General features: G+C 39.0%; 1 protein-coding gene across 3 annotated transcripts in view; it reads right to left on the bottom strand.

The window, feature by feature from the left end:
* Positions 1–561: 561 nt before the first annotated feature.
* Positions 562–21,427, bottom strand: part of adra1ab (adrenoceptor alpha 1Ab) — a 276,886-nt gene continuing 256,020 nt past the window's right edge. The window contains exons 5-8 of one of the 3 annotated variants that reach the window (XM_079363710.1): positions 21,198–21,391; positions 17,366–17,515; positions 9,611–10,818; positions 562–2,044 (exon numbers count right to left, since the gene is read on the bottom strand). In XM_079363710.1, the coding sequence (XP_079219836.1) occupies positions 1,572–2,044; positions 9,611–10,526 (1,389 nt within the window). In that variant the 5' untranslated portion in view covers positions 10,527–10,818; positions 17,366–17,515; positions 21,198–21,391 and the 3' untranslated portion in view covers positions 562–1,571. Of the gene's footprint in view, positions 2,045–9,610; positions 10,819–11,373; positions 11,431–17,365; positions 17,619–21,197; positions 21,392–21,427 lie in introns of those variants that run through there. The other 2 variants (XM_079363711.1, XM_079363712.1) reach the window with 2 other exon arrangements.

Genomic DNA, 21,427 nt, shown 5'->3' with positions numbered 1-21,427 from the left:
AGGTTTATAATGATGAATTGCAAAAAAAAGGTCCAATGATTCCCAAAGCAAGTACACAGAATTAGGCAGATCTTTAAAAATGGAATAGTGCATGTCTTGTCAGGTCTGTGTGCACGAAGAACAGAATGTCATTTCAAAATGCCTTATTGTAAAGAGTTTGATTTATGCACATCTAAATGCTTAATGGCTTTACAGACATACATTTGAGCACACATTAGCATAATGTACTTTTGATTTTGGTGCATGAAAAATGTTTATCAAGCTCCTTTATTGGCTAAAAACGCCAACATGTCAGTTATGATTTGTCAGTGTTGTGTTAACCATGCAGGCATCAGAAGACGTACAGACAGATAAAAGTTACACACGGACAAAGACATCAGACATTTGCTGCTTAAGTTGCTCATGCATCACATATTTACCAGCAGGGGAAAACTGGATCTGGCAGAAAGCAAGTAGTCCCAAATATTCCTGCACCAACCAACACTTCGGAAACCTTCTCATTTGTCCAAGAACAACAGAAGATAATATGCCAAACATACTAAAAGTTGACTTTGTTTAATTTTCCAAAAGTGATGTCGGCAACCCAGCAGAATCAAATAAAGTAAGGGAGGCCAGTATAACAATCACCAAAGGTTTTTCTGCACTAGTATTCGAACAGTGCTTAGTCCTGGGTTTATGTGATAACTGTAATGTTCTTTGACTACATTTAAATCTAGCTCATATTAACTTTTTTTTCTCACTAATGCCTTTCTCCAGAACAACACTTGTTTTTTACAGACTCAAAAACAAACATTAAAGTTTGAAAGGGCTTAAATAAAAAACTTTGGTTTGACATTCCACTGTAAGGTTTTACTCTTATATATTCAAAACATCAAGTCGTATTTCCCTTCCCTGCACACATTTTCTCAGTTTGAAAGCTATTTCATAATCAAAGCCATCCATTTAAAGCGGAGGTCACAAAGTTAATGCACAGACACACCACCACCAGCTTCCATCTTCTCAGGACTGCTGGTGAATGCTAATTACACCAGGATTTATGAGTTTCCCCCTAAGGCTTTTGTGCAATCTGCAGCAATATCAACAATGTTTCAGGAAACTCTTTCTCTGGAGTGCTTTTACAATGTCATCTATAAGTAAGAAGACCCTATTATCTCGATTATTCATTCCCCCATTAGCACCCATGGGCAGCAGTCACTTTATTGCATATTTACAAAAATGTTTTTTTGGTTGTTTTTTTTACCTTGCACTTTAAAAAAAACAAGGTTGACATTTTTAGAAAAATAACCCACAGTCTTCTTCTTGCACTTGCAGAGCTCTTTTCAGGATTAGCTCTGTGAAGCCATTGAGAGTGCGCAAAATGATTTTTACTTTATTTGACATTTGAGGCATTTACCCTGACATAAAACCTTAAGGCAGAAGAATTGTAGTCTGCGTCTTTAGAGGAAAGTCACTATCAGCTAGCCTTGCCCCTGGGGAAAATAAATACATGTGCAACAGTTGAGGATTATTCTTTTCTCGAGGCACACCGATATTTCAAACTAAAACATCCTCTTTCTGCCTTAACATGCCAATCAAACAGCCTCTCCTGGAACACCCAGAGAGAGGCATAAGACCTTAGCTGATCCATGACTGGAGGGGTTCTGTGGTATTGGTGTTCGATTTGCTGACAAACACCAAGCCTTCAGCAGACTCTTCCTTTGGATTTGTGTCCTCTGAGCCTGATCTGCACCAAGGGAAGGCGATGAGGTAGAAAGTGCCCTGCAACAAACCCATGAAGAATCAGCGACACAGGTTTGGGTTGAGAGCACAGAGGTGTTGGACGTGGGACCCGGGCTGGATGAATGGATAGAAATGTGTCCTTGGGGTTTGGCAGCAATTCCCCCCTTCCTCAGGCAGCGACCTAGCAACACGTTGTGAAAGGCTTTCTTGAACTCCTGGCTGAAGCAGGGGTATATTATGGGGTTAATGCAGCTGTTCAGGTAACCCAGCCAGAAAGTTATCTTAAAGATGGTTTCTGAAGGCTTACAAGATGGGAAGATGGAGCCTAGAGAAAAAAAAGGGAACAAATGTTAAGTCACATAGTGCTATATAAATAAATATTTACATTGCATATATATATATGTATCTTATCTTATATAACAGGACTAATATGCTCTCTGTCTCCCTTGTTTTTATTAATAAACTCGCTGTAGAGTTCTATAGTTTCCAAATATACATTTTTGGTTGACTTTAAATATAGTGTGGTTTTTAACTTACTGCTGGTTAAATAAGTCTATCCCTTTTTTTCCCATTCTATGGCATTCATTACACCGGTGGACAACTTCACTTAAAAGGGCTAATTGAAATGTACTTTGACTGGGGCTTTTTTTAAATGAAGGAAAATCTCACATCTCACTAAAACAGCTTTAGGTAGGTTGGAAAGGTTTGACTGAAATGAAGTCACAACTTAATTGGTGAATGCAGGACAAGATCTGAAGGGACTTAGGTGATGCATGCTATGTTGATGAAGTGTGTCGAAATTGACAATATCCATCTCATTATCCGTGAGGAGGACTTTTCACAGGCTAAGGAGTTTCTTATACTAAGAAGAAAATGGTAAAAATGTTTTTTTAACACTCCGTGAAGAATATTTTTGACTCCTAGTTGGGCTGAACAGACAAACATTATTTGTTCAGACTTTTCAATCTGTCGATGACGGTTTTTAGTTCACACACTCATGCGCGTCTGTTTCTCTACATGTTGTCACCTTCACATGTGTGCATCCAATCTCTAATTAAAACTCTTCACCTGCTGACGTAACGATCAGCATGTGAAGAAGATGCATGTGATTTCATACATTTTTAAGGGCTATAGACAGAAAGTACACTGTTCAAATTATCACACAGATGCTAAAAAGTGTCCATAACTACACAATTTCTGTCTATACTCTATGATTGATTTTTAATCCTAATTTTTTTTAATAAACCACTTTGATGTGGCATACTAGCAAAGGGCTTAACCTCACCTACACACTACAATAAACGTTTCTGTTCATTCCTGTCATGGAATTTCTGTCATTCCTCAGTTAATGTTTAATGTTAATTCACTAACTTCAGTTGCTGATGTAAGTCAGAGCTCAGCTTTATCTAGACACCAAGGACTGCGGAGAGAGTCGTCAACTCTTCCTGATATCTGCAAGGATGTCTGGGAGAGTTGTTGTTCGCTCCAGGGTTCTTGACGTCATAGATCGGTCTACGTGGGTCAATGTGGCATGATCCTGATAATAATGCAGTCTTTGGAAGTGTCTGGCAGTTCTGTTTGAGCATGACACTGAACCACAAGTGTGATGTTAAATCATGTCTCCTGCAGTATTCATCTGATGTATAAACTTTCATCAACGTGAGCCATCTGAGTCTAAGGAGTCTTATTGTGTGGAGCCAACTCTTGATAGTTTCCTCGACAATTGCTTGTTTAGAGTAGCTCTGAAAAGGTGTCTAAATCACTCCTTGGCAAAGACACCTTGCTAGGGATTTTTAAGCTAAATTAGCTCTGAGAGGATTCTCTGAATGTTTTTGAATACAGGCCCAGATATCCACAATGAATTCTCTCCATAAAGCATTTTGTCTTTATGGATACCTTATTCCTCTTTAGGTTAAATATGATTTGAAAAGACAATCCATTCCCCATGCACACATAATGTTAATCAATAAAGACCAGCTATGCAGACCAAAACCACAATTTAAACCAGGATGTAAACATGTTTATTTCTGCTGTCTGAATGGACATTTTAACTTGGGGGAAAATGGGATTTTCACAAAGCTTCCTAAATACTACAAGGCACCCCAGTGGCAACAATCTCAGAAAAGTAGAATTAAGAATCAAGAATTTTCTCTTAAAGTGAGGACTACATCCTCATAAAGATCGAAGTAATTCACAAAGTATCCAAGCCCTTAACAGACCTCCTATGTGTATAACTGATAGGAGTAGTGAGGACTTTAAGTCTTTAGTCAATGAAGAAATGTTCTCCAAACACTAAAAAAGAATATTATAATTTAATCATAGTGTAGAAAAGACACACAAACATGATAAGTGGAGGCATTTCAATCCATCTTGACTGTTCTAATGAAAAGTGAGACTTGCATATGTTTCTCTACGCACGGTGACCTCCACAGGTGCATCTAATCACTAATTAAGGCTCTTTAATTGTTGCTATAACGATCAGCATGTGAAGACGCTGCTGCACAAGTTGGTATGTGATCTCAGACATTTTGTAGGCCATATACTTCTAAAGTATGACTTACAGATGTTCACATAGATGCTAATATTGTAGTGTTCATAATTACACAATGTCTGACTAGATTCTATGACTTCTGTTCCTTTTTGTTTTTGGACCAAACAATCACAGCTTCTGAAAATAAGTGTTAGGAGCTCTCTGAGAGGATTTTCAAAATGCAAAATAAACAAAGAGTTTTATAAGAGCGTGGAGTTCTTGAGAGTTCAAAAAACATAAAGGGTTTTTTTTTGGTGGGGAACACACAAAAAAAGAACAAAAAAGGCTTTATTAAAATGGGTACTACATCACATAAATGTTAACAAGGTAGCTCAATAAAACGCTGAGTAACCCTTGTGTAGCGGTACAGACCATCTCATTGTTTGTGCCTTAACATCTAATGAACTGACAATCATTATACCCATCAGAATAATGATCAGAAATCATGATCAAAGCTTATACATATAAGACTCAAGATGTAATAAAAAACAATTCTCTCTCATCTGCGATCCCATTAGGTGATCCATATATAGCCACTTAATGAAGGTATCTGCTTCAACATCTTATCAGATAAGATGTTCCTTGGCAATTGAACCACATTCCTACTAACTTCATTCAGATTTGTAGTGGAAATACTCCACTACAAGCTTACACAAGAAAAAAAGAAAGTAAACATTGCTTTTCCCTGAGGAGAAATTAGCAGCAGTTCAACTCAGGCTACAGTTCTCATTTTCATGTACAAAAACAATATTTATAAGCGCAGTGCTTCAAAGTGGCTTCAAATACAGTTTGATACCATTGTGCAGCCTCATTTTATTGATTATTGAGCCTGGCTGTGCAGAGGCGTCATGATCGATCTGCTCAGCCAAACATGTATCTGTCTGTATTCAGATATAAAACCCAACCACCACCTGATGCCTAGCCACAACCATCAGACTGTGTTGTCCCCACACGTATCACCATCATAATCCATGCAGAGCCCGCTCTGACCCCCACCTCAGCGGCAATGAGGTGTGGACAATAGGAACACCAAGAATATAAAGGAAAAATCCTTCCTGCATATTATCCCATATGCTTTTTTGTAAACAGCTTGAGATACTTGTTATGAATAACACACAAGGAAGAGGACAGACTATCAAATTACAAACATTAGATTAAACTGAGTCACGTTAATAAAATAGCAGTGCAGTTGATCTGCCTTCAACACATTCAAATTGATTTACTGTTTGCAAATAAACAATTATGAAACATAATTCTACCTCCTCATACTGTAATTTAGTCTGCTTCTCTCTCTATCTTGCTCATAGTTTTTATTTCAAACTAGTTTTAAGACCTGCGTGGACGCCAAAATTCAAAGAAAGCACATCTTACATCGATGAAAACTAACAACTAGTCACCACACAAGGTTTTCATCTGCCAGTGCCCACCTACAGTAGCTCTGGACTTTTTTGGTAGTGTTGAAATAGAGTGTGGTTTCAACTTCCTGGTTTTAAGCCTGGTTTCCCCTAAGCAGTCCAGTTTAGTTCTGTAGAGTTTGGTACAATTCGGTACGGTAAACCCTGAATTTGCTTGCGTTTCCACAGCTGACAGTCCCCTTATTTGTAAAAACAGCTTTTTTTGTGACTGCAAAAGAGTCACAGTGTCATTGAATGAATTTATCAGGAGGACTGGAGCTCGAGGGATTCAGGCGACGCAATCTATGTCGATGAAGCGTGTAAAAATTGATGTTAGAATTGACAATCTATATCCATCTCATTATTCGTGCCTTTAAGAACTCCTATTTGGATTGGGGATCATCTCAAGAACCATGCTGTACTGTTTCAGTAGCCAAGCAACTGCAACCAAGTGCTTCAGCATAAAAGAGGATTTCGATCTGAGGTGCTCAGGAGAAATACATAATGCAAAAGTTAAAGATAAAGTGAAGAGCGTATATGCTGTGCTGTGAGCTGTGAAGGTCTGTTTCAATTGAAATGCAGAGCTGTTTTCTTGATGACTTGCTGCCTTCAGAGGCTTGAGGGAGACAGGGGGATGCCTCCTAGCATTACAGCCCATTAGGCCACATGCTTGTTATCTATAATAGCTTTCATATGGCAGCACAATAGTTTGGTTCATTTCATATCACAGCATAAGCCAATTCGGCTCCACTGGTGTTTTGGTCCATTTGGTTACTTATAATTGAATTTTTCAATGTCCCTTCTGAGAGACCCGAGCAGCAGAGTTGAAACACAATGAGGGACGAAGGCGGATAGACTTCATATTTGACAAAGATATTATTGGTGAAAGGACAATGAATCCTTGTTCCTTTGGTGTTCCCTTTTTCCTTACTCTCAGGCCAGACAGTTCAAGCTCAAAATTTGATTGAAACATTTATTGTCAGCTACTTTGCTACAGGTCATGGTTCCTAGATGATTAATCATTTCTCTTTCATTCAATGACACTTTAATGCCACTAAATGTGATATCCGTGGCTCTGTGCTGAATGTCTCAGAAACTATACGATTTGGTCCAGACATGTATGTTCCCTTTAGTTTCAGTTCCAGATCTATCTTTCACTAAACCTTTTATGTAGTCCCATCACCAAGACAAAGTTTGAATATTTTTGATACTTTGTATACTTTTTGATACACTGATCAACATTTGCAAAGTTACAGTGAGCTAGGCTTTAAATATGGGATAGTGGAAGATGCAGGGGCGAAGGGGTAGATGAAGGGGTCGATGAACCAAAAAGAACATCAGCCTAAACTATATTTAAAGTAAAATAGTAATAACAAGCATCATTACATTCAACTGGCTAAGAATAAAACATTTAAGTTTGTAAGGAAATATTTTCATTTTGTCTTGAGGAATATCTTTTATTTTGAATTAATTCTCTGTAGCTCCAACCAACCAACTTGGATCAATAAGTAAATGCTGACAGTGTAATAAATAAAAGTAAAATGATTATTACATTGGTAGATTCCCTGTTTGTGAGAATGCCAATCACTGATGACTCGGATGTAAACACATTATGATCTCCACAGAAATAAAAACATGGCCATAAAAGTTGAGTTCTCTTTTTCTAAACAGCTATTTAACAATACCATGGGGGGTGGAACCACAACATTTGGACCAGCATGGCCAAACCTGGCCTCTGACTTATTTAGGGGTGGCATTGGTTTGTGCACACAATCATCAATGAATAGCATGGACAGTATATACTCATTCTGTCTCCACTAATCATATCTACTCATATCTAATCATAACTACTAACACACACAAAGTGTTAAACCTGATAATTTCTTAAATATGGCTCAGTGCCAACATTAAAATGTTCTCAGCTTAATTCTTAAAGAAGGTGTGTGACCAACAATTTAAAGTCCAAACATGAGGACACATTAAAAAGCAAGAAAGCTACAAACAGCTTGTAGCAATATAGCCCAAATAATACATTTTAATCCAAGTTCTGCTCTGAGAAGGTAATTAGCCAATCAAAGTTTAGGATTTTTAGTTTGCCACAAATCAGATTTGGCCCCTGGCGACCCACTGGATTTGCCCCTGCTTCAGAAGATAAGGAGTGTTTGATGAAGCGCAGAAGGAAGCCTAAAAGTGCAACTTACTTTAAATAACTTAGTTATTGTTCCCTATTAAATGCAGTATTTAAAAAGTTAATTTAACAGATACAGCTGTTCCAAGTTTTCGTAGAGCTCCCTTTTTGTTTTCAGTTGGATTTAATATTTGGCCTTATGAATGTACAGTCATGAAAAAGAGAGAGAGATAAGACGCACAGCTTATTATTTGTTCAGATAAAGCCTTTCATTCATCGTGTATAGTAGATTGTTCCCTCTTTCAATAAGATGTCCGTGTGTGTAACCAAATACATGTTTCAGAGATAATCTCACCATCTGTGAGCTGGGAGCAAAGTGCTGACACACTACTATCCTTAAATACACGCTGGTCCCCCCTGACATTCACTTATCTCCCTCCAGCAATAAGACTTATTGAACAGCCTATTAAGATTCAAGATAAGGCTTCACGATGTCCTCTCTTATATTGATGATAACGTCACTTTTATCAGTATTTTTTGACAGACTGACAAACTGAAGGTATAATTTCGTGAAGATATCAGAGTATTTGGTTTTAGAGGACATTTGACTTCCCCTCAGCTTCGGATTTTTTCACTTAAGCTTTTATGAACAGTGAGGTTTGACTACAGAAAATGAGTCATCTTTAATATGATGGTTTCCACTCTGCTTTCACTGTTGAAGTAACCTGACCTCTACAGGAAATTGATATCCAAGAAACCCCTAATGCTCTCATGATTAATTCATAATCCCTACTAGATTAAAAAAATACATTATTTTCTCAATAATTATGCAGCAGATCCATCATAATAAATTACCTATTCGCACTGGTGTATAGTTATTTTGCCCATTTTGTTCATCTTTTTTTATCTTAATTAGTATCTCATCACATTCAGTTCACAGACATTTCGTAAAAAGTGTTCCTCTGAGAGATATATGTGAAGGAAGCATTTTGAATACCAATCAGGCTATTTAACAACACTTACTGCTGGTTCGTTTAATCACCCAAATAGCAATATATAACTATGTTTCTACTTTAAAGTTTGCGTCATATGAATCCATAATCACTTTGTAGTTTTTTGCCTAAACCAAAAAAACGGACGTAATTGAATGTTAAAGTCCGTCCTTGCTCTTCCGGATATGACATGCCATGGTATTGAAAAAGGAATTATTTTGATAAGTAGGGCCCAAAATATGTGCTGTGTTGGGACACAGATGTCGTGCCATATGCACAGAGGCATATCGAGCTGGATCGCGACCCGTGGCTCCTTCCCCAGCATGTCATTCTCCACTCTCTCAACTCCATTTCTTACTCTATCCACTGTCCAATCCTATAAAGGCAAAATGCCTAAAAATACATTGATGGGTTAACATTGCAAGACATATGTCCTCAAGAGTTGTTGGAGACCCAAATAGCTCTAAAAGATTAATTTAAAACTGTCTTCCAATCATCACATACCCACCTGTCCAGGCACTGTATCGATCAGTAAGGCAGTTTAAACTTATTGAAAAGGAGATGCTTTCATCACGTTTTGGTTCAAAACATTTGTTAGCCATCCAATGTTTCCAAAGAGAACAAACTCAAATTCTTAACCTAAAAGAATAAGCTGATCGTGGGGATGGATCATTTCAGATAAAACAACAAATATTTTAGAATTCTTGAGGACCTTGTATTTCATATCCAGATTGTCAGGGTTTATCTGTGAGAGAAACAAACTACGCTTTTAGTCTAAATCATACATGCAAAGGAAAAAGCTTGCTTGATGCCAATTTAAAAATAGATGTTTCAAAAAGGTACCTACCAATGGGTAAAACCAGAAAAAAAGGGAGCCAGCAAAGAATGAAGCAGCCAACAACAATGCCCAGAGTCTTGGCTGCCTTCTCTTCTCTTGAGAACTTCAGCATCCTCGGCAGGGAAAATGTGACGTGTTTATGCTGCTTTTCCTCCTCTTCATCGTCCTGTTTCTCTGTCAGAGCAGCATGTCCTCTGTGTATCCTCAGTGTCACCCCCTCTGTCTCGACCCCTCCTCCCTCACTGCCCTTCCTGAGGGTCTTTGTCTCTCTCTTTGCCACAATGTACACACGGCAGTACATGGCCAAGATGATTGCCAGAGGTATGTAGAAAGATCCTAAAGCTGAGAACAAAGCATAGCCGGGCTCTTCCGTTATCCGGCACACTGTCTCATCCTCTGGATCAGGCTCCTTCCACCCAAACAGAGGCCCCACAGATATTGCTGCTGAGAGTCCCCAGAGAGCGGCTACTGCAGTGAGGCCTCGTCGTCCTGTGGCCATGGCAGGGTATCTCAGAGGGTAGCTGACAGCTAAGTAGCGATCGATAGAGATCACACACAGACTGAGGATGGAGGCAGTGCAGCAGAGGACATCCAGGGCAGCCCACGCACTGCAGAAAGAACGGCCAAAGACCCATCTGCCCAGAGCCTCTGATGTGGCAGAGAAAGGCAGAACGGCGGAGCTGAGCAGCAGGTCTGCAGCAGCCAGGTTGGCGATGAAGTAGTGAGTCACAGAGCGCCAGTGGTGGTGGAACAAGACTGACAGGATGACCAGGATGTTCCCAAGGACTCCAAACACAACAAACACCACCAGCAGCATCCCCAACAAAACGGCCTTGGCAACATCCAGCTCAGGGTAGGTAGAGGAGCTGCAATTCATGCAGGGATCTGCTGCAGAGAACATGCTCATGTTCTCAGCTGGAACCATTTCGATCTGTTGGTTCTATGAAGCAATGACAGCAACTTCAAAACTCCACCCCGCTCTTCATTTTCTTATTTAATAGTTTAAAGCATTTGGTCTTTGAGTTTTTTTCCCTTGGCAAAAGCAGCTCTTGTCATCTCCTTGCCAGTCACATGGCCTTTGTCAAGTTCCCTTGGCAGAATATCACGTTGAAAGGGAAAACCACTGCCATAATTTGTCATGTTTACTGCAGATAAGCTTAATAGCTTCTTAAGTGGCAGTCATGTTCAGACATGCTGAAAAGCTTTACTGAAGAATCCTGTCAAAACAAGGAAAGAGAAGATTAATACCACATAGTCCAACGCTTTTATAAACACCCCAAACAGGCTCATTACGTTTATATGTGCTGTTCTTTAGCACTGGAGGAACAAAAAATCACACATTAAATAGGACCCATTAGGAAGACAAATTGGCTACCACAGCTCCCAGTTGTTGCTCGAGGGCAACAATATAACTGTAGTCGATGAAAACCTCTCTATTTGCAAATCAATCTTTTATTACAGAAGCTTGGTGTAAACAGAAGATAAGATTCACTAGAGTGAATTTAAGTCTTTTTTACACGAGCACTCCTCTTGAAAAAATGAAGCATGATAATGTGAAGCATCTTCAGTGCACGACGATCACACCGGTTGCTAACTGGTGGCGTGATGTTAAATTTAGTTCCCCCACCCACTTACACAAAGGACTTTCCTGAATGTTACCTGCAGCTACTCACTTTTTCCTCACTAAGACTAAATGGTAGCACACAATTTCAACCCAACCGTCCCATTTATTTGTAAGAGGATGACAGTAGCTTAATAGTTAGAGTACGCACCATGTATTGTATGGGGACAGTTGTCTTCCAAGCAGGCGGCTCAGGTTTAAATCCAACCTATGAAACCTTCCCACTGGTCATCCCACACTCTCTCCCTAATTCCTGACTCTATCCATTGAAACAAAAACCAAAACACCCATAATTAAATCTAAAAAAAAAATCATTACTCCTGTGCACTCCTCTCACTGTGAATTGAGTGTTCTCACATGGGCACACCCCCAGGAAAAAAATCCTGGTAAAGTCAAGTTAAAAGGTTGGACATGCAGCTTAACTGGAAAACATCAGTTAAAATTCAGGAACTTTATTTACCTTTCACAATTCTACTTTTCATCCCCTAAAAAAACTAGAGAGAGAGAGAGAGAGAGAGAGAGAGAGAGAGAGAGAGAGAGAGAGAGAGAGAGAGAGAGAGAGAGAGAGAGAGAGAGAGAGAGAGAGAGAGAGAGAGAGAGAGAGAGAGAGAGAGAGAGAGAGAGATTATAATATCAATTTAAAGAGATTGTGGAGGCCATTGAGCTTCTAAACAGTAGGGATTGTGAGGAAGGAAAATAAATGAAACAAGACATAATGAAAAGGCATGGTTAAAAACAAGGACACCATAGCTCAATAATAATCCTTTGGGGGGAAGAAGGAAATCATCCATAGTGTTGTGAGAAAACAAGCCTTTCAAGGGAGGGACTACTGAGATAAATGACAGCAAAGATCCCTCTACTGAAAGACAAGACATTCAGCTGCAGTCTGTGATAGCTTCCTTTGAGGTCTTGTGACTTTGAGCTGTGCACTAACTCAACCTCCAGATGACAGGCCAGGAATTGAACCTCGAGGAAGGCACTTTATTACGGCGGGGAAAGCTTCAGCCACTGATAGACGCACTCAGTACCACTCTCTGTGTACGTGTTTGAGATCTGGGATGTCACTGAGCGAGATAAACGTGGCGAGGAAAAAAAGAAAAAGCAGCTGCAATAAAGCCCTCGCAGAGCATGGTCATGCTTGTCACATGTTCCTGCATCAGATCAAACGCTTTTGCCGGCTGCACATCTCACCACAAGGCAGAACGAAATACCCCCCAAATAAACACCTGATGCAGGGATCCGTAGTCAGAGGAAAGGATGGAAACAATAGGTCATGAATAGATATCTCAGATTTTCCTCCTGAAGAGCTAAACAAGTTGATATTTAAAGTACATTTTCGCCTGTAATAACATTTCTCAACATGGAGAAGTGTCTGCACAGAGAGATTAGCTACATCTGAAAAAAACATTTTTTATCAGCCCACCCGAGTTTGAACACTACACTGGAAAATGTTGGACATGAAATAGATTAACGTTATCCAAGGCAGTACGGAGGACACAAACTATAAAGTAAAAACTAAAATAACTGCAATCTGTGGTGCGTTTGTTTTTTTCAGCACTGGACAACGTGTCATGGTGGAGCAAACCTTTTTAAAGCAATAAGAGTTTCATGAAGTTAAAAATAAAGAGCAGCATGTCTGGGACATGTGACACATTATTGACCACAAGCTGCCTGATATATTTTCTGTACAAGTGCTGTGCCAGCCCATTCTCAATCCTTAGGTCTTAAAAAAGATGCTTGGTAAGTGGCCTAACTCCTGTAGCTTTTCAGTTTAATCAATGTGACCCTCTCCTCCACCTCCAGTCACCTCCATTCCATCTCGGCAGTGTCAGAGTCCAGCTCCTCATTACAACCTGCATACTCCCATATCCCCCACCCCCACCCCCACCAGTGCCTAGACTCCATCAGGGATGTCTCCTTTCTGCTGTCAGCATCAGTACCCAATCTAGTACACGATGAAGACATCACAACAGAGTCTAACCGCAGAAGACATTGCACATTTTCTCTTTTTCCAAACGTGTATATTAAGTGACAGTTCACTCATAATCAAGTGTCTCCTGTCCTGATTGACTTTTTAGATGTGGTGTAGAAGTCTGGTGAGCTGAAATAATATTGTAATGTATGGTTGTGATGTATGGTTCAAACAAAAACAGGGTTTTCAGGGATGATTCCTTTTTCAACCACTCAATGTTGATGTCTTTTAATATGATTTATTTTCAAGTTGCCTATTGTATATTAGCTATGATCCAAACAACGACTCACACCATGGCTCCCAAATATACTTTATGTATTTCCTATGTGCATTTAAGAAACACAACATTTCGAGCCCAACAGTGTACTGTGACTTCTCCTGTGTGTATTTCTTGAATGTATATATGGGAGTCATGGTGTTGTGACTCTATGTTTGTATTACAAGTATTTTTTTTATGAGAAATAATTAATCTTTTTTCTGTTGTATATTAGCTAAGTTATAAACAGAATGAAAAACTCATCAAGTAATTTTAAGTAATTTGTATAGCTTGGACGGCCAGAATATTTTTAAACCCTGAGCCACTTTTTGTCCTAAAACCTAGAACTAGGTACTTGTTGTGCTTAAACCTGAAAAAACTTAAAATGTTTTACAATATTAACCACTAATACTAATGCTGGATGGATTCTCAGGGAGTTTTTTTTTTAAAAATATAAATGGATGATACTTTTGGATTACTTCTAGCTCAGTCTAACTTGACCACAGAGCCCTGGATGTGTCAAAAAATATCTCAGAGCTCATCAGCTAATGGAGATATAAACCTCTGGAAGCAATGGCTTACTTTTTCAGGCTTCTGATAAAGGCTGTAGTTGGCGTTAAAGGGCTTCTATCCAAGAACACGATTTGTGTTTATTGCTTTTGCTTAGAGTCCAACAAAACACTTGAAAGGCAAAAATTGAGTTGGTGCTGAGAGACAATCTTTTAAGAGCGGATTATTATCGGCACACAATTAAAAACAATCAGATATGGCTGAGTACAATGCCTGTTAAAAAAATAAAATAAAATAAACAGAACCAGAACACTTCCAATATTAAACTCCTGTAGTGCACCTTTATATTCTGACAGAGTTGTTTCTCTCCACAAATTTCAAGGTTGAGGGCTTCAAGCTGCCTCACCTCACACTCATAACACTGAATACATGAAGCTCACCCTCTTTACTAAAAGCACCCTGCATACCTCAGCTTCATGTTAAATTCATGCATATATTAGTATAGAAGAATGAGGGTGTCAACAGCGCTGTGACAAATTGATGAATGAGAGTAAGGTGTCTTAAATGACCTTTTCAGTCTGCGTCGCTATCGACGCGTTCCACTCCCCTTCTGATCCTATCCTGTGATATTTACCGCTCAAGTATAATTTGTTTCTTGTGTTAAAATGCAAACGTTGTTGAGCTGCTTATGTTCTGACAGAAAGGCATGTGCAGTCATGGGAAATCAAAACAAAGGATCTGAGTTGTACAATACTTGTAAGTCAATTGACCTGAGCATGCAAAGAAAGGCTTTTCCAAGATGAAACAGAAATGTCACAATTCACATTAATATGTTGACCTGAGCTCTACAGGAAATGAAGCATCAAAATGCCAAAGTGTTTCATCAATCTACCCTTTTAGAATATTCATAATTGATTAAATATAAAGGTCATTTATCAGTCAAAATGCTACCCACTTCCTCCAGCATCTGAACCGTATTTCATATTTACAATAAATACTTACTAATATAATATTCTGAGATATTGGACAGTTGGTTGGAAGGAAAATAAAGCATGTTCAAGATATAACTATGGCTCTGAGAAATAACAAGCTTAAAATGTACGTTTAATAAATTCATTAAATACAAGGAAGAATTAGAAGAGTTTTAAGTCTGGATAACAAGATGTCCCCATCTGTGAAGCTGTGTGAGAGTCAATGTTTCGTATCTCAAGTGACATACTATATATCATTATCCTCTTACCTCATGGATATAAAGCTGGTTACAATCAAACAATAAAATATTTACTCCAGCATCCTTTACACTATTATTGCATTCCAATTGTCTTACTGACAACATATACTTTTCAAATATGTATGGTACTTTACTTTCATGTGTACACCTGAATATGTTTTTTGTGTCACTGAGAAGCTGCATGTATGTCTGTTAACATTCACATGTACGTAAACTGGAGTCAAATTTCCCCTCTGGTTAAAAGCCAGCCAATAAAGCAGACTGTAAATCTCTGACATCCAATAGGCCCTGAGGGCATTTCTTTTAGCTGACCACCAGCTCGTTCATACAATGAGACTGCATGCAGCTCACAGACAATAGCCTATTGGATTATAAACCACCAGCAGATACCATTACACCCCCATTTACATTTGGAATCCAAGGGTACTGCTCATTTTATTATATTATGTGATCTCATGGAGAGAAGCATTACCCTTGAAGAAACTTTCCCGTTCGCCTCTTCAGCGTGAGTGGCCATTAGAAAAGTGAAACAAGTCAGCCAAATAAATCTCTGATTAGATTCATAATTAGGATTTTGTTTTAGGAGTGAGAATATTAGCAGGATTATTAAATGGCTTAATGTAGCCTGACCGCGGTGGTATTCAATCAGAGCTGCAGTTCATAAGCATATGACAGCCTGTATCTCAGGGGTGCATAACATTAACGACAACGTTTCGTCTGGGCAGCAGAGAAGACAGACCCGTTTGTGCTCAAGCACTTTTTTCTACCACTTGGTAATGAAAAGCAATGACGTCTGTTGCACCATTCTCGAAATTCACAATATTTTGTGAGGCAGTCATCATAGTCTGCACAATGAAAGATTGTAGTTTGAGCACCAGGTTTATCAGGATCATTTGTAATCGTTCTTGCTACTCAATATTCCTGGGCAAAAGGTCTGCACTGTTTAATCCTTAATTCATCATTCAACAACCTGTTGAATATATCTCTTTAGTGTTGGATTAATGCATTAACAATTAATGCCAAAAGATAATAGAACGAGTCAATCACACATCCCATACACCTTTACATCAAATCTTTTGTCCAACTATTTCCTTTAAAATGAATACATTCCAGTTTTTTGAAGAGAAAGGCAGTACATCCTTACATTTCAAAAGCATGAACCAGAATAGTCATGTTTTCTAAAGTAAACCTAAAGCCTTTTTCTACAACACCACCACTAAGCAAATTCATGGATTTCCAATATTTACACGGTTTAGTATCCTTTAAGCCACCACCTTAAATCAATGAATTCCATCATCAAGCTTTCTCATAAGCATGCACATGAATCTCCATGTCATGAGAAACTGTTCTGCTGCCAGCCTAGGCCTCACAACAGTTCATTTATCAATCGATTTCAACAAACACTGAAGTGTAACTGTTCCTGTCAGCTCTCTGAAGCAGTGCAGTATATCATGATGAATGACCATGTGTAAAGTTCATTTCTAAACTCTTTGGGGAAACAGTCAGTCCTGAAAGTTCATAATTCAAAACCTCCAAATCATTATGTTTGATCAACCTTGAACAATATAGCTGCACAGTACAGACATACATTTAAGTGTTTTGTGCTTTCATCCATCGGAACAAGTTTTATTGGAATTTCTTTCCCCCAGGTGTAATGTGTAATTCTCCCTGTCTCAAACAAAGAGGCTTCACAGTCTCCCAAAACTATAACAACTAATCGTGTTTTTTTTTAAAGTAATAACATATTTATGTTGCAATCCTTTGCTCAGTATATGTATGTGCAAAACATAGGCTACCTTGTTGAAGTAAACCATCAAAATAGCTAACTCAGGTTGGAAAAGAAATTACATAAATGGTTTTGTTCCTACAGAAAATGAAAGGTTTTTGTCTACTTTTATCATGTTTGAACACTTTTCAAATTTGCAGGGAATAATCAAACCCTTAATATCTGCTGCATGAATTATCTTTTCCATTGGTGATGAAAAAAGCAATTTTCACAATGTTTTCAGCGGGCCTATTAAAAAAAAAAACAAAAAAAAACAAACAATCATCACATTCTCTACTTGATTAAAAATAATCAAAAAACAATCATAATTAACCGTTATGGAAATTAGAAGCCACTCAGCCTCTGAGGTAAGCTGTGTGATGATGAGAAGGGGGGAAGAGTGTCTTACCTTAATCAGAGCACGCGCATCTCTCTTGCAGAAACACGGGGATGGATTCAGCTCAGCTTTCTCTCAAAGCAGCCATGCATATTCGGTCCTCCACAGACAGCGCGCGACAGTTCTCCTCCCTCCCTCCCTTCTGCCGTCGTCCTCCCTCCTCTGGTGAGAGAGAAAGTCACAGTGGACCACCCGGCCTGATCCACCCACGCCCCGCCCTCGGCACGAGCCTCTCACAACTTTAATTAGTGAGTGTTCACGCGCGCTGCCCATTTGTTTAGCTTGTGTGATTTACCCGCTAGGAGCCGAATGAAAAACTACTGTTAGTGTGTGATCATCAATATATGAAGCAAACTTAAATGTTTGAGGAAGGTTGTTGATATGTGTGTAACAGACCGGTCACAAAACATAAACATAGCCTAATGAAACTTAGAATAAAAAAACGGCAAGTAAATGTTTTAAGAATATGTAGAGTAGTCTTTATATTCATCTTAAAGGCAAAGGAGTCGTAAATAAAAAAGAACATGCATGACAAATGTTGTGTAACTCCCTCTTGTGTATAGATGACTAATAGCTTAAAACACTCCCTTGAGCAACAAAATAACAACAAAAATAGTCAAAGACAGCGTTTTCCCTGGGGGATTTCCTAAAACTTTAAGAGCCCTGCAGTTAAAAATAATATACTGTCAAACCTATTATGAAAAATGACAACATCAATGTTTGTGTCTAATTAAGACATTGTGTCTTCAATAGATAAAAACATTCTTGGAAAATGCAGCTAAAGATAGGATAAGGAAGTTTGACTAATATTGTTAGGATCATTATATTCATTATTGGTTTAGCATGATTACATTTTGTTGACCCTCTGACCTTTTGCTCAGCTTCACAATCTGTTAAATAATCAACAATGTCCTGCTTGACAAGTTGAGACAGCCCTAAACAGAAGAACTACAACCTTCCTCAGTTCAAACACTTCATATGATTCTTGTTTCTTAGAAGCACACCTTCTGGCTACAGAGATTGTTGTTTATCTGGAAAAAAAAGGCAGAAGTTGTCTGATATAGTGGTGCACTGCTGCAGAATCTGAAAAGGATGAGGTTAGTGCCCGAGCATGGCACTCATTCCTACAACAGCATGCTGATTTATTTAAAACCTCCTCGCTGAAACAAAATAGCAGTTGTCTTAAAATAACAGAGATTAAACTTCAGAGTACACAGAACAGAAAACATGGCTGGATTGGCTTGCAAAACTAATTCATCAGATTCACTCAAAATGGAACATCTGCATTTCTTTTAATAATCCTACATCATTCATTGTATATTGTCAACTGAACATGAACTATACAATGTTACCATCTGTATCACATTTTGCTTCATGTAATCAGAATGATGTTTATTTTAAATTATCATTAATGTGGTACATTTCTGAAAAAAAACAACAACAAAAAACAAAACATGGACACTAAAAGCTTGAACCCAAAAAAACATTGGTCCAAACCCATTAGCATTCATCTGTTGCCTTCTCCACAACTGTTGCTGCAAAGTTGAAGCAAACTGTTTTGGGAGATGTCAGCCAGAAGAAAAGAGATACATGCAGCTCCAGGGCCTAAAGGTATAATGGCTCTGTCTTGGTGGCGCATGTCTTAACTCTGTAGAGAGAGGCAGACCCTTTTGGAAGGATTCAGTACATCACCACTACCTCATGGTTGACAAATAGGACTATCTATTCTATCAGTTTATTGTTTCATGTGTAGTTATTTATGTCCTGCGATGGCTCCACAAGATGACCATAGGTTCAGATGCCACTGAAGACCCCTGAAGTAGTGTTCATTTTCAGAAGTTTTCCCCACCGGTCTTGAATTGCAGGGTAGTGCATTCATCTTCTAAAGACAGAATTGTCTCAAACGTCTACTGCCGCCAGCTTTATTGATCCAGCATATGGATTTTTTAGTCTATGAAGCAAAATTGCAACTTAAAGAGTTCATTCGGGGATGCTCTGACTGTATCTTGTGCTAAGATGTGCCTTCTTTGTGTCCCTGTGTGAATATGAAAACATGATTACGTAGAATCAGTGGAATTAACATTTCAACAGGAGAAAACCTTCAAAACTGTTGCATTTATTTATTTTTTTACTTTGTGTTTTCATCTCTTTTCAAATATACCACAGAGGAGTTTGCCAGTTGAAGCACACAATGCTCAGCTCATTAACATTTGAATTATTATGCTGAGTTCTGGCTTCAGTCAGTGAGCTGCTGTTTACTCCTGAGTTGGGAACAGTGACTAGAAATTGCCTATTTAGATTCATCTCATGGATACTGCACCTGTTCGTGAGGGGGAACACAAGATGAATATTTAGTGATGCACCTGGTATTTTCTGATATTTTTCATGAGCTGTCTAATACTTATTTGATGTCTTCTTGGCTGCATGGTGTGAAAGGGTGCACTTTATTTTCCACATGCAGAGCTCTGAAGGGGTTTAAAAATGCCATTACAATTCAGCTAACATGCACACATTCCTTCGATTGGGGTTTGCCAACACATCTTAAGCCAAGTGAAAAAAAAGTCAGTCATTCGAGACTGAAATATCTCAACAACTGCTAAAAGAAAACAAATGTGAAACAAATAGATTGGATTTAGTAATTAATGGTCTCCAGAGTGTTTATTTTATTTTAAATACTGTAGTTGCTGGTGTTGGTCTCTCGTGCGTTGTTTCCTCTGTCTCTCCAGCTCTAAAATGTTGGCTAGAACCCTGAGTACCTTGTCGTGGCACCACCTGTATCTCCCCAGGCTGTGGTCTTTCACCCAGCCAGTGTGTGCGCCAGTGTTCCTCGCCATCCACAACACCTGCACAGTGGATCCTCCCTCATTCATGTGGGTGTCATACTGACTTAAGCAGGAAAGACCGATTCTCTTTACATTATATATGTTTCCTCTAGGTAGTATTATGAGGAAACACGCCATAAACTTTCATTGCTATGCAGACAATACTCAGCTGTATGTATCAATGAAGCCAGATGACACCAATCAGCTACACAAATTGGAAGCCTGCCTCAAGGACATCAGGATCTGAATGACCAGAAACTTCTTGCTGCTCAACTCGGACAAGACTAAAGTTATAGTGAACCTCAGAGAGACTTTTTCTGACGATATAACAGCCCTTAGTGGTATCAGCGTAGCCTCTCGTTACACTGTTAGGAATCTAGGAGTTCTTTTTGATCAGGATATGTCCTTTGACTCCCACAAACACATTTCAAGGACAGCGTATTTCCACTTTGTAGTACCTCTAAGATCAGGCAGATCCAGTCACAAAATGATGCAGAGAAACTGGTTCACGCTTCATCCAGATTGGATTACTGTAATTCTCTTTTAGCAGGGTGCTATGGTAAATGTCTACAGACCCTTCAGCTACTCCAAAACACTGCAGCTCGTGTACTGACTAGAACGAGGAAAAGGGACCACATTACTCCTGCATTGGCTTCTCTTCACTGACTCACTATAAAATCTAGAATAGAATTTAAAATCCTTCTTCTCACTTACAAAGCTATAAACGGTCAGGCACTACCCATCGAAAAACATTGCGCTCCCAGAATGCAGCCCTGCTCGTGGTGGCTACAGTTTGTAAATGTACTATGGGAGGTAGAGTCTTCAGTTATCAGGCGCCGCTCCTCTGGAATCGTCTACCATCGGCGTCCGGGAGGCAGACACACTATGTACTTTCGAGAATAGACTTAAAACTTTTGTTTTTGATAAATCTTATCGTTAGGTTTGGATCAAGTATAGACCAGCTCATAGTTATGCTGCTATAGGGCTAGACTACTGGGGTCATTATTTCTAAATTAACTAACCTCTCCTTTTTCTGGGTGCTCCTGAGCTCTCTTAGGTTCCTCTAGACTGTTAGGGAGGATGGCCAGCCCAAACAACCAACGTCTCGGTCTCAAGCCAGGTAACCGTCTGCTTCGGCAGATTTTGTCTCATACAGCCTCCTTGCGATCCCAGCTCCACAGCCTTTGACCTTGGCCCTTCCTCCTCCAGGTCTGATCTATACAAAACAGTTTAAAAAAAGGAGAAGCAATAG

Source organism: Symphodus melops, assembly GCF_947650265.1.
Source record: "Symphodus melops genome assembly, chromosome: 16".
Lineage (NCBI taxonomy): Eukaryota > Metazoa > Chordata > Actinopteri > Labriformes > Labridae > Symphodus > Symphodus melops.
Note: the sequence above shows the minus strand (reverse complement) of the source record. Positions and strands in the feature narration are given on the sequence as shown.